At 36.0% G+C, this 14605-nt stretch overlaps 1 protein-coding gene across 1 annotated transcript in view; it reads right to left on the bottom strand.

The window, feature by feature from the left end:
* Window positions 1–14605, bottom strand: part of LOC128985763 (torso-like protein) — a 56779-nt gene that overhangs the window by 13653 nt on the left and 28521 nt on the right. The window contains exons 2-3 of the mRNA XM_054405614.1: window positions 3459–3691; window positions 2037–2460 (exon numbers count right to left, since the gene is read on the bottom strand). Of these exons, the coding sequence (XP_054261589.1) occupies window positions 2037–2460; window positions 3459–3685 (651 nt within the window). The 5' untranslated portion in view covers window positions 3686–3691. The remainder of the gene's footprint in view (window positions 1–2036; window positions 2461–3458; window positions 3692–14605) is intronic.

A 14605-nucleotide genomic window follows, 5' to 3' on the forward strand; every position in this document is an offset into this window, starting at 1 on the left:
AACCTTACTACTTAGTTCATGCACTCAGAGATTTTTTTCATCATATTACTTGTTTTTACTATTTGCCTCAAAAGTTGTCACAATAATTGATACTTATATTGAATACAATTTTAAGTTCATATAGAAAAGTCCCGGAAGAGCTAAGTCTATTCCTAGGATTACAAATGATTTACAAAATCACGAAATGTAAAGCAATGTCATTTTACCCAGCCTTCATAAATATATTTTCCTGTATTTTCTTAGTTGCCGCGGACTTAGAAGACTTGGATGGCGTAAGCTGATGTGCAGTTCTGTAAAAATTCAATATGAGTATGAATAGAGCAAAATACTTAAAATTCGACCTTTAAAAGATTATTGCTGTCCTAAATATTGGAATTGAAAATTGAAAATTCTATTATGGAAAAGGTTGATTTAACATTCAGACGCACGAACCACGGACTGTTTCTTCATTTTTAAATTACGATCTGCACATAATTCAACTGTTTCGATCTACGCTTTATAATATAAACAGGGTGTTTCCAAATTGTCTGGACATATTTTGTGTACTTGTTCCTTGAGTTAACAAACATAAAATGCCACATAAGTAGGGGTCTAAAATGCCTAGATTTTTTTTTCGGTCCGTTTGTGATTTTTTTAAAATTTCTTTATATCTGGGGCATTTTTCAAGATATTTCAAAATTGAGAATTTCAAAATTGGTATAGATGTGTATTTTATAGGTAAAAAGAGCTTACACGGTTTCGTTCCAATATCTTTTAAGCCGTTTCAATATGGTGGCCATTTAAAATCTTAAATGTCAAATTTCATGGAAACCGTAAACATAAAGGAAATAATTCTACGATTAAAAATATATAGAATTTAAATTTAAATCGAATAAGACCTTGTTTGTTAAAATCGGATGACAAACAACCGAGTAATCAGTTTTTATCTACATTCGGTCACGCAATGTGAAGACAATAAGACTTCCATATTGTTTATTATTATTTTACAGAGCAGTATGATCGTCATATTAATTGCGTAACTGAATGTAGAAAAAAACTGATTACTCGGTTTTTTGTCATCCGATTTTAACAACAATCGGTCATCAGACCGACAAACAGAAATCTAGGCATTTTAGAGCCATACTTTTGCGGAATGTTATGTTTGTTTTAGCCCAAGCAGAGAGCACAGAATAGAAACGTTTTATATTCTTTGCTCTCTGAGCCCAAGGAACAAGTCCACTAAATATGTCCAGACAATTTGGAAACACCTTGTATTTTGTAGCTTGACCTTCAGATTCTAACAAGATCACGAGACCAACAAGATCAAAATCTAAGATCACAAGTTTCATCATATCTCAGTTCAGAAGACGTGACATTGACGATATCACATTTATTTAGAAACCAAAACACAAAGTCGTGGCTTTACTTGACCAACAAGGTTGCGGATTCAACCATATCATGGTTTGCGGCGTCGTGTGCCTCTTCTTGTGGTTTACTAAGTTACATAATAAACGCAGCTGTGGTTTTTCTCAGAGATGAAGATGCTGTATTTGTTTTCGGGTAATTCCGGATGGTTTGATAAAGTAAACAATGTAAAATAAGTTCGATTCTTGAGTACTTGGAGAAGAATCATTTTTATTTCTTTATCATCAGATATATTCGAAGAAAGTTCGTTAGAAGTTTCACGCCGATGGTCATATTTAAACTCACTGTCAAACACTAGGTGCTAGGTATGCTCCAAAAATATTACTCAAAATAGAATACAAGACGAAGGCACTGTTCCAAAAGAATTTGCACGCACAGGCATATCTTCTAAAACGTATTTTTACGAGAAGCACTGCTCAGGAAAAGAGGGGAAGTCAACCGTGACGTCGAAATATCGGTAGGTTTTGTCGTCGGGAGGACAAGCCGTTGGCAGATATTGCCATATCACCCTCTCAAACATTAGGCCCTCAAAGGGAATGCCTTGACGACGTGTTCTAGAGTAGTACCTTTCGGAAAGCTCCCCGGACCTCCAAACATTGAGTCTAAACGACATGAGAGTTTCCTGTACCCACCTGGAACAGTGAGTTGCCAGTGACGAAGCTGCGCACGTAGTGGCTGCCGAAGCTCTTGATGAACTCCACGACGCTCGCCGTGTCGCCCACCTTGACCTGGTCAGCTTGTCTCGCCACCGCCTCGTGTATCTGCGATGTGTCGGGCGTGACGGCGGCGTCCTCCTGCACTCTGGCGGCGTCGCGGTGCCTCGCCAGCCGCACCAGCACGTAGCTGTGTCTGCCAGTCACGTAGGTAGAGTTGATCCCCAGGTTACGTGCCACCGCCGCGGGTCCCCAGCTGCCCGTGAACGCTTGCCAAGGACGGTCCAGCCGCTCGACGGCGAAGTCGCGGAAGTAGGCTTGCAGCAGCTGGCGCACGTTGTCGCAGAACTCCATGTGGAAGTCACCCTGGAAGATAGGGTTGGTTGCCACCTTCTGCGATAAGCTGGAATACACAAGTATGTTTTACGTTGCGGATAATGCAGGTGTTAAGAAGATAACATAAGCTACTTGCCTTCGAGTAGTTTTATAAATGAGATTTTCATTAAAGTAATTAATCTAAAAGCTTTCACTCAGAATCTCTCATACAGGATGACACAAAGGAACCGGACGTTTTTTAAACACCTGTTTCATCGTTGTCGCACGTGGTAGGAAGATTGAGGTTATGTCATACCCTTCAGTGAGGCTTGCCATTTTTGTTGAAATGGCTCAGTGCACCTTAGACCATCGCGTTTTCGCATACAATATTTTGGTCCAAAATAGTGAATCCGTCGTCAAATCCAGCGGGAATTTAGAGGACATTTTAACATTGAACGCCACGGAACGGTTCCAAGCCGAAATATGCTATTAAGATGGGTTTCAGGGTTCCGAACAACTGGGAATATAACAAGAAAGAAACCACCAGGCCTTGTTAGAATTTCGAGAACACCTGAAAACATCGCTAGATTGAGAGCAGTGTTGAATGAATGTTTCCTAACAAGGTGATTTCTCACTTTGGTGACATACCGTGGCCACCAAGGTCACCTGACTTGTCCACTAGTGATAACTTCCTGTTTAAGGAGCGTGTTTATGCTCACAAACCACGCACTCTAGGGGATTTGAAGTTGGCAATCACAGAAGATATCAACGGCATTGAATAAGACCTCCTGACCTGAGTTTCAGATGATTTTCAGACCAGAATGAACATTTTTAGAGAAGTACATGGCCGCCATTTGCATGACGTCATTTTCAAAAAATGACTGTTTTGTAACAAATGGCAAATTTTACCTCAATATGTACATTATTAAAACCATTTTATTCCATTTAACTACTGTGTACTACTTATTTAAATAACGTTCGGTTCCTTTGTGTCACCCTGTATGAAGAAAATAGTAGTACCATGCTCAAAATAGTCAATCTGGTCAAACGTTATATGTCGCACCAGGTATAACAGCTTAGACATACCTATTTCTAACAGGAACATTTTTGAAGACATCGACGATGGGTTCTCGGAAAAGCCACGTCTGGTCGGTGTCGTTGCGAGGTACAACCTTCATGCTGATGCTGAGGTAGCCGTAGCGGCCAAACAGGTTGATAGCGCCTCCAACACGGATCTGGGCGTCAGCTTGTGATAGTGTCAGCGACAAGAGCCACAGCAGCGTCAGCGCGAGGACAGACCACGGGCTCAGCATCCCCTCCTGAGAACATAAATCAGGAATGAAGAGCATACTACTTGAAAACGAGTAAGACAGCGTCAGCAACAAGAGCCACGCCAGCGTCAGAGTGGAGATAGACCACGACACTACCTTCGTTTCCTAAAAGCAAACAACAGTATTTGAGTACCATCCAGAACCAGTGGTAAGTTCCCGCAGATCCTGAAGGGTGGGGACCGAGGACGAGGGAAAACTCAACGTTGACGAGTTAGAAGAGTTTGTGAAAATGTAATTTTTGAGCAGTAAAAGAAAACTTTTGCTATTTAAACACATTTACAATGTATTTTCCTTTTATTGCTCACTAAGAGATGGCCGTCACATCAAGGCAACACTAAATAAACGCCTTGGTCACATGGATCCAAGAAACGCCATGACAATTGCAATCAATCGTATTGCTGCTTTGTAATCAATGCCCCTAGAAACATCTTGCACACATTTAAAATATTTAAATAAAAATTGACAAACCAATAAGTGAGCCAAGCTTTCAGCATTCATGTGAGGTGGATGCTAAGAGAATAAGGTGTTAGGAAGGACGTAAACAAAGTTTCTTCATGTTCAACTTTTATATGTGATAAACAAAATTTACGTAATCATACAGTTTGTTTTATACATCATATTTATTAAGGCTACAAACACATCTGTGATTTATGTCCATTCATACAAATAAAGACGTGGACCCAAAGACATTTCCATCGGGGGTCTCGAACGCAGAATTGAGAGTCAGCGACCACTACTCAAATGGAAGAGTAATTTATTACAAAAAGATAACAATCAATAAACTTCGTTCCAACATTACTATTTTTTTTTTCTTTTAAATGCTTGATATTATTGTGCAGACGACCAAGACCCAATTTACTTCTCATTTAATACATGACCAAACATTACAGTGTCGTTACAACCAATCAGAAGTACTTCTTGAGTTTTTGTTGCAGTCTTTAGATTCTAATGTGTTATTTAAGCAGTTAAAATCGCATTTAGTAGGTAACCACAAATGGTTGTAGGTATTACAGCTATTAGTTGTGCAACAACATGTGACGAACGGGCGAAACGTGTGTTTAAATACGTGTTTACTCACGTTGCAAAACACGTACAAAATGATCAGCTGATCATCAACTGGAGTTATTTAGCTTGTAATTTGAATTTCGTTGCATTTAATAGCTTTATGCAACTAACATTTAAATGCACTTTCCGCGAACGTTTGAAAACTTTACTTAAACCTCTTCATGAGATCGGATTTCATAAATAAAATATATTTACATATGAGATTCTGTTTGTTCCTATTAAACATAAACCCTACTGAACTGAACACATTGCAATTTTGCACAAGTAGGTCATGAACACGGTCAAAACAAAAAGTTATTCATGTTCGTGAATTGTCTACACCATGTGGATGTTCATAGTTACGAAGTGAGCCATTTTAATTGGTTTACATTGAGGCAAAAAGAAATCGCAGTGTTTAAATCTGCTATATCCAGATTTCATTTACTAAAAGTTTAAAACATAATTACTTTTTATTCAGCTCTCCTAGCGTATCAGAATAAAATGACTATTGAGATCATTTAGGAAAACTAGGCCAGTTGAGAATGATCAATATTAGGTGTACAAATATTTTCCTCAATTAATAAGGACCAAATTAATTTATTTTCCGTCTCACTCTAAAAGCAACCAGTCGTTTATAAGTTGAATACATAACAAAATAGTCTCGCAGCATCATGGGATTTCCAAAAACATTTTCCGTTCCGTGAAGTTTCTGTTGACGCGTTAAACCGATAAATTACTTCCCATGAGCAGACAAAGTCAAGTCCCGCGTCCTGAAGTCGAGGTCATCAGATTGTATGCCTGAATTTATAGAACACACGTGATTATTGGTCGCCTTTTTCGTTTGATACCAGAAACCAGGTATTGGACATTTGGTATAATGTAAAGTCGTAGTACAATGACCAGTAGTCATTGGTCGAAGCCACACCAACCACCGAAGCTTTTAACCGAAATATTTTTCCGAGCTTGAGAAGGAAAAATATTTTACTTCTATTACCGTTATCATTTCTTTTGGAGACAATTCCACCCAGGAGCATACTTTAAGCTGAATATTAATCCAAGCTGAGTGCTTGATTGAGTAAGATGATCTGAGTAGCTTTGAGTAGTTACTGTATAAGATTAATTGTTTCTTTAGTCCGCATCATTTATTAAGACCAATGATCAAGGACATCTGGGCCAAGTTTCAGATCTTCAAAATCTGATTCGATAGAGCTAGCAACTAAATAAGCTACAGAAAATACAGTTTTCTCTCTTATAAAAAAGCTTTTAAATTTTTCCAAACTAAAAGTATACTTTATTGTAAACTAGTTCCATCAACCTATTGTAGTATAACAATCGAAAGAGAATAACATTTCCTAGCGACATACGCTATGAGAGTTTCTTGAAATCTATGTTCTCTTTCTAAAGGCTGGCTATGTTGTCAATATAAATGGGATGTCAATTCAATTTTCGTGGTCAAAGTTTTATCTAGGGCCTACTGCAATGAAGATATTTTGTTCAACTGAGATCTTAGAAGAGACTTTTGAAAATTTAAGTATCATATTTTCCAAAATTGACTGTTAGATCAAAGAAAGTTGAAGTAATTTTTCAACGCTCCTTAAACATCCTCATTTGACCTGCCAATACATTATTAATGATTTATAAACATGTATCAACTGTGGATTCATAAACAACACGTGGACGAAGAAATTTTCAGAACTTTCATCTTTACCCTCGTATTTAAAAACTGTTAAAACCCAAGATTACTGCCATCGAAAACGTTAAGAATTAGGAATATTCTATTTTCATTGTTGCTCTTCTTAACATACATATTAGTGTGGTTTTCGATACTTTATGAACGAAGATGTCGTTTTGGATACCAGAAACATAAAGGTTTTAGAATTCAACAGAAGATATGAAAGCCTTCCTTTGTCCCTTGGAAAGCTTCTCTAGTCGTGATAGAAGAGCCTTGCCGTGAGGTTCGTGTCCGTCAAATGTCAGCAAGAGTGTCGTGGTTTCCCAACCAAAGTCCAGGGCCAGACTTTCATTTGAAGCAACTCTTGACAAAGTTCTAAGCAAGAGTTCAACTACGAAGTTTAGAAATCATGAACATTTTCTAAAAGTTGGATATTTGTTTGGTAACTGTTCACAGTTTGCTTGAAACCGAAACTGAAATTGACAATGTTAAGGAAGTGGATCGAATCGTAAGGAAAAACTGTCAATAATTCCACAACAAAGGATGAATTCACTTCACACCCTACCCTGTTTTTATTATATCTCTGTCCTAGAACACATCATGGTGTTTTTTTTTTTGTTTTTTTTTTACATAAATGTGATCTAAGAAGATGACAATTAACACTCTAATCACTCTTATTCTTGTAATTTATCAGAGTGCTGTCTGTCTTGCCTTTCTAGTTTTATCATCTGATTTAGAGTAAAGAATGATGATGGTGTATCCTATCTTGACCGAAATGATCAAACACTAAAATACTCAAGAACACAAAAGTCACTTCCTCTTCAAGGTTTCTTAATCGATTTCTCGCTGATTTCTTCACGTTTGAAGGTTAGACCTCCCGTGCTTTTTTGACCCTTTCATGCACCGAGACCCAAGAGGAAAGGAGGGAAGCCGTGACGAATTATCATAAAAGTATTGGGTAACCGGAGGCGCACGGCAGTGGTGTACAATGACCTAGATAGCTGCCAAGGTCAGTAGAAGGTCACTGGAATCGCTGGACTACGAACTGCAAGAAATGGTCCTTCGATATGGGTGGCCAATGAGCACGAAGTTGGATTGAAACTTCATACAGTATCAGATTAGCCAATCGAAGAGGACACTACATTGACTTTCTTTTTTACGACACTTTTTCAAAAGATCACAAAAATTATCTTCAACTGCCATGATTCTTGAGAACGCTTTGGATTTAGTCAAGAAATCTTGCATGGTTAGCAGATTCTCCAATTAAAGTGACAACTGAACTGTTATCCTTTATCTAACATCAACTGAATTTCTCACAAAACCACCTCTTATAACCTCCAACCTACCAATAGTATGTCAAGAACGATATGCATTAAGCAAAGAAATATTTATTATACAGCTTCGTAAGGACCAGTTATTTAATCATACGAATACTACAACTGTACCTTTTATCACTAGGACTTGGAGTGACTGTTTTCTAAATGAGCTCAAGTATAAGGACCCAGGCTGAGTCGAAATTGTAAACTGAGGGTCAAAAATACAGAGTATGATTTTTATGTTTATACCACCAATAAAGGATTTGGAACTCTTTTTTTATCTAATTATTATTGAGGTAAACAACGCACAAAACGCTGGTTTTCTGGATTAATTGGCTTAATCAACTGTGTTGAATAACCGAGTTTTTAGACTATCATCATTTTGGATAAATTTGTAGTTTGAATTGGCAAAAAAATTGTGTTGTTATATGTATTGTATGAGTTTATGATTGTTGTATGAGTAGATTTTCTTTCTTGAGTATTATGTATGATACTCTGATACTACTGATGATACTATGTAGATGTATGATTAATCCTATTAAACAAATTTATGGTCAACTGTGAATAAATACATGATTTCTAAATATTAGTGCAGTATGAAGAAAAAGACTTTATCACACGGACCAAAATAATCTCTTACCGGCTGCTCGCTCATTAGAGCACAAGTTGAAAAAGATTAACTTTAATCTTTTGGCCTTAGTAATGGAATATAACCATGTTACAACTAAGTAATCAATCAATGTAGCAACTGAATACTTCACTTGGTCAACTTCCAATTAGTTGTAAGGGTTTATTAATTCTGTAGTTGTTCTCCCGCTGTAATACATTTACTTGCATATGCCCGGTCACGATCAGGAGAAAGGTTTGTATATGTTTGGCTGCAGACGACTTGGCACCAAGTACCTTCACTTTCATCCAAACCCGCCAAGAATCCTTTATGAAAGTGAAGTAAGACATTGGTAAACAAAGGTGCACAACTTTCGTATTGCCATCAACAGTTGAACAGTTTTTTTTTTTTTTTTTTTTTTTTTTTTCTACGCCAGTGGCATTTCACACGAGAAGTTACGAGAGATCAAAGTTTAGTGGATGTGCCGGGGATTGAACCCGTCCCTCCCGCACCGAAGTCCGAGACGCTAACCACTAGGCTAGCAACACAACCAAACCAAACAATTAACCAACACAACCAGTTGTCCTAAGTTTAAATCTTTATTCATGTTGTAGCCTCCAGAGTTGGTGATGTATATCAGCAGACTGACTACATTTCGAGATGATAATCATCGGATCTTCAAAAACACGTAACGTTATTCCCGCAGACTCGTCAAAACACACACATAAATTTATGCATTAATTGTGACTACATAAAAAGACAGAAAAAATGTAAATTTATGGAAGGTTTCAGGGTCTATTACCGGCTGGCTTCATTACCTTACAATCTTAATGTATTTTTATGTACTTTAAATTAATGAGTTTTGCACATCCAAGTCTGCGAAGATGATGTTTCGTGTTTTTGAAGATCCGATGATAGGATTATAATCCTCAAATTTGATGTACACATAGTTATTGTAGAAAAACAGGAATTGCTCCGACTGAATGTATGCAATTTTGATTATTAAAGCTTTTAGTTGCGAAAATGTCAGAATCAAACAATATGAAAGCATACACAGACAAAGTTACCTTAAATAAAGTAACAAAAAAGCTGTTAATTGCCATCAGTGCACTTAAATGTAGCCTAATCTACAATGATCCATTTAATAACCATAAAGGCCCGAAAATTGTTATACCAAACGAACCATGACTACTCATTTTTTACCAAAACAAAATCAACTAATAATGACAATAAAAATTGTTCACAAAAATTATAGCAACCAATAATCGATTTATATATAGTGTGATTTACGTTTAAAGTAGAGAATATTTTTGGAAAACTAGAAGTTGTTATGAACATGTTAATAGACAGTTAAACCGATTTCTACGCTGAGTCATAGCCCTATGGCAGAGTTTCTTGTGGTTTCTAAAATGATTGTAAGTTAACTAATTGTTTGTTTGGGTTTCGCTTGTGCGGGTTACAAACAGCTGATTACTGACTCACTTACTTGTTTACATGAGAAGAAGGTTAATTTAAAACATCTAGGTGTTCCCTTCGAAGCACTCTACACATTTTATGTCTTCAATTAAATTAATTATAACACTTACCTAATACTTATAGTACATTCAACTCAAAATTAAACTAGTGTTAAATTTGCTATCAAGATCGATATTACATAATCAAAAACATATTGTTTTCATAATAAACCCATAAAACTAATACTAACAGGTGACAGTGTAAACAGCAATGTGTACTAATTTAATTCACTCTTAAAATTTCAATTTGATTTTGTCTCTTCAGTTTTAATAAAATTTCCTACCAAATTAGAACTTTAAACCGCGTTAGTTTTAATCTGTGGCTAATTAAGCTTAATCGGTTAAGATAAAGATATCATAATGGTTTCCACTGAAGGAGTTATACTCATAACAAGCATCGTAAAGATACTCCAACAATGGGTATGTTGTTGCTATGGCCCTGACAGATATGCTATCCTCCCACCTAATGTTGACTTAGTGAGGGGAGTGTGCTGCAGGGCGTTCCTGCTATGACGGTGAAAATATGGAAGTAGTAATTTGTGGTGGCGTTTACACACAAAACAGGATGTTACAGGAAACATAGCTTAAACTGATGCGTTAGAAAAAAAGTTGTGCTGGCTTTTAGTGTTTACCTACTACAGTTTCTTCCTTTTACTTGTTTCAACTACTGTTTTCGCTCTTTAGTAGTTGTCACTGTTGTACACTGCTGGCTTTTAGTGTTTACTTACTACGGTTTATTCCATTTGCTAGTTTTAACTACTGCTTTCGCTATTTAGTAGTTGTCACTGTTGTCAACTGCTGGATTTTAGTGTTTACTTACTACGGTTTAATCCATGTACTAGTTTTTACTACTGCTTTCGCTATTTAGTAGTTGTCACTGTTGTCAACTGCTGGCTTTTAGTGTTTACTTACTACGGTTTATTCCATGTACTAGTTTTAACTACTGTTTTCACTCTTTAGTAGTTGTCACTGATGTCAACTGCTGGATTTTAGTGTTTACTTACTACGGTTTAATCCATGTACTAGTTTTTACTACTGCTTTCGCTATTTAGTAGTTGTCACTGTTGTACACTGCTGGCTTTTAGTGTTTACTTACTACGGTTTATTCCATGTACTAGTTTTAACTACTGTTTTCACTCTTTAGTAGTTGTCACTGTTGTCAACTGCTGGCTTTTAGTGTTTATTTACTACGGTTTCTCCCATGTACTAGTTTTACTACTGTTTTCGCTTTTTAGTTGTTGTCACTGTTGTCAACTGCTGGCTTTTAGTGTTTATTTACTACGGTTTCTTCCATGTACTAGTTTTAACTGCTGTTTTCGCTTTTTAGTAGTTGTCACCGATGCCAATTGCTAGCTTCTAGTGTTTACTTACTAAGGCTTCTTCCATGTAATAGTTTTTTTGTCATTTGTGAACTCAATCTGTGAAAAGGTTGGGATTTCTCTACAAGCCAAATATTCATCCGACGCGTTTCAGTTTCAGTTCTCAGCGTTATTCTGTAGTCTGTGGTATCGTTTCTTCACAGTTTATTTTTAAGCAGACCTTATCGACATACTTGAGGCCCAACTCTTGTAGGTTACTGTACTGTGTAGTAAATAATAGCCCCTTCTGACTTATATTGGAAACCATGGGAGATTATAGATTTTATATTTTGTTGTCTGGACCAGATATACAGCGTGTCCAATAAATAAACAACCAAACTCCGGGAAATAGTTTTATGGGGAAAATAAACAAATAAATACAGACTAATATTTGTCCAAAAACGCTTTGTTAATAAGATACCCACAATTTTTTATTTTTATGTAAATATTTTTATTTTGGAATTTTTCCAACCAGACTTTATGAAACTTGGTAGGCCTATATATTTTAAGGTAGGAGAGACATATTTTGAAAAAAAAATTAATTCGATCCAATTTGGAATTTCAAAATGGCGGTCATTTTAATTTTTATGGTTACAAAAATGGCTGATTTCGTGAAAAATGCGAAGAAGACTTTTATTTTGCATTCAACATTTCCTATCAAACGACATCAAGTTAAAATAGATCGAATAGTAAATATCTAGGAAATCACAATTCTTAGTAGTACAGGCCAGGCAAAATAAGGCCAGTCTGTCAGAGTGCACCACTTAGGCTACTCCAAATCCTGAGAAGGCTGCGGCGCATCATAAAACCAAGTAGTACTAAATCGAACAAAGCTGTCAACAGAGTCATTAAAGAGGAAAACAGGAACAACGAAGTAAACTGAAGCACACCTTCCTGCAGACATAATTGTAATGTATCTCTAAACAGTGTAATGTGTAATGGAGATGTTGATAACAACAAGGTACGAAGAAGGACGGGTGTAATGATAAACAAGAAAGTTACACATGAGATAAGATGACCTTGTGTTTCTGTGTATTACACTAGGAACATGCTGATATTTGATACTACACTTGATAATAACAAGGGTCCGAGTATGCGTCTTTGTGGAACTCCGTAATAAGTGATCAGTCTCTTTGTGTAGAGCATAAACGAATAGAACTGTTACTTGACATACAATATTCGTGTAAACATTTTGGCTGGTTTTAAAATAAATACCCCGCCGTAGCACACCTGCAGACTAAGCGAATTTCCATTTGCCTGGATATTCAATTACAACCGGGACCACGTAAGTTTGCGGTTGAGGGAGGAGCCTTTTTACCATATGGGTTTGAATGAACAAATGAGAACCATGCGGTGTTGCCAAATCTTATAATACCAGCTTATTTGAAAATATTGCTTAGTATATTTTAATTAGTGTTGTCAACGGGCGATGTGGCAACTGGCCTTGTCTTGTGATTGGCTGCCACCAACTGCAAACTTACGTGGTCCCGACTTTAATTAATTATTTTAAAATAACATTGAGTTTAATAAAATTGTGTTTTTTAGTATAATAGTAATAGCTTAATATGAAATAAATAAATTTACCAGGCTTGATCAAAATATATCTAAACAAGCGATCTACAACAGTCTACTTATTCTCCATAAGAATAACATGGGAATTTTAAATTCACGATTTTTGATTTTTCTTCGTGACCAATAACCGTAAAAACACGTATATATACTAAATTATTCATTTTTTAAAGATTTTCAAAATGGTTTAAGGAGAAATTTGGATATCGTATGTTTTTAGTGTCAAAATGAGAAAACCCAATTTTTACCCGATAAAACCCCGTTCCCATAGTCCGATCATGCTGGTTCGCGAACTCATTCAAGTTTATCCCGCCTTGAATGATAAGTATAGATAAATTACCTTCTAGCCAAATTTCATGAAAATCTGACAAATATTTCTCAAGATATCTCGAAATAGCTAATTCTCTATAGGGAAACTTGCTAAAAAGGAATGGAGTTTTATTTTTTAGCCACCAACAGAATATGCTAATGATACTTATCCTACAAATTGACTACGTTTAGTAGTAAAATATTATAGAGTGTATTAGTGTGTGTGTGTGTCGTTTCTTAACTTACCTTAAATTGATCATTATACAATATTTGCGTTTTTGCATAAAGATTTATCTGTAAGCTTGTTCAAAGTTTTCTTATCTTTTACAATTAATTGTACCCTAAGAGTAGAACGCACACTGCTACAAAATCAACACGCTTAAGCGTGGACGGTTTTAAAATTAAATAAAAAAACATATAGAGTCAATTATTTTGTAATGTACTGTAATTGTACAGTTCATAGTCAATGGTAATGATTACTATGCATGTGGAGAGATTCAGTTAAGTTTAGTTTTAACGAGTTTTTGTACATGGTTACTTAGTAGGATGAAAATGTTACCTATTGAAATTCCTACAATAATCAGAGCATATTACTGCAAAACGTAGGTCTAGAGGTCAGCATAGGACTATTTAAAATAGGTTGAAATGTACGAGAACTTAGAAAATGAGTGTATCATAATCATCCTAAGATTAAATATTCGTTTTAGTTTACCAATTAAGTTACTACGCGCCAAGTTACCTTTTCAAAAGACTTTAAATTTCCATCATTTAGGGCTTACGTATATGGGTGGACTACAACACAATGGGGGGGGGGGAGATTTTCAGAAATCTGTTACAAATTCTAAAACTAACCAGTTTTCCTCCATGAAAAATTGTTCATCAATAACCTAGAGACGTCTATGACAACTCCAGCCTGTGCGAACTTCACAATAAGAACAGAGGAGACGTATTTAAATCAGAGGGAACTTGAGACAATCGATTAGTTCGTGTGCAGTTGAAGACTTTCTCTCGTGACTTCCTGGACATCTTCGTGACCGTCCTTCCAAGGATCACCCGCTCCAAGGGAACACGCTGCTTACCTAATAGTGCAGTAGAAATAGGGTTTGAGGTGGAACTAATTGCAACAGAAATTATTCCAGTTAGAAATGGTAGGTAATACACTTTTAAAAAACATACTAAAAATATACATTTGTACTGTTACGCAAAATACGGTTTTTTGGTCGCCATTTAAAAAAAGTGTAAAATTTTAAATTATTGTTAAAAAATCTGGTTTGGTATCAAATTATAGAACATTTCATGCTGGAAAAGAATATAATGGTTGAATTTAAAATATACTGTTAACGGTGATTCACTATGGGCGAAAAAAGGTGCGTTTAAAAACGTGGCATTTGAAAAGTTTTTTATTTATAAGTTATTTTATACTTTTAAAATTTGTTTTTTTCATTTTTGACCCTTAAAACGTAAAATTTCCCAATTTCTCTCTAGACCTTTTTAAAGAGCTTAAAAACAAATA

Source organism: Macrosteles quadrilineatus, unplaced genomic scaffold, assembly GCF_028750875.1.
Source record: "Macrosteles quadrilineatus isolate MER2022 unplaced genomic scaffold, UCM_ALF_1.0 Scaffold_2__2_contigs__length_208266976, whole genome shotgun sequence".
Classification (NCBI taxonomy): domain Eukaryota; kingdom Metazoa; phylum Arthropoda; class Insecta; order Hemiptera; family Cicadellidae; genus Macrosteles; species Macrosteles quadrilineatus.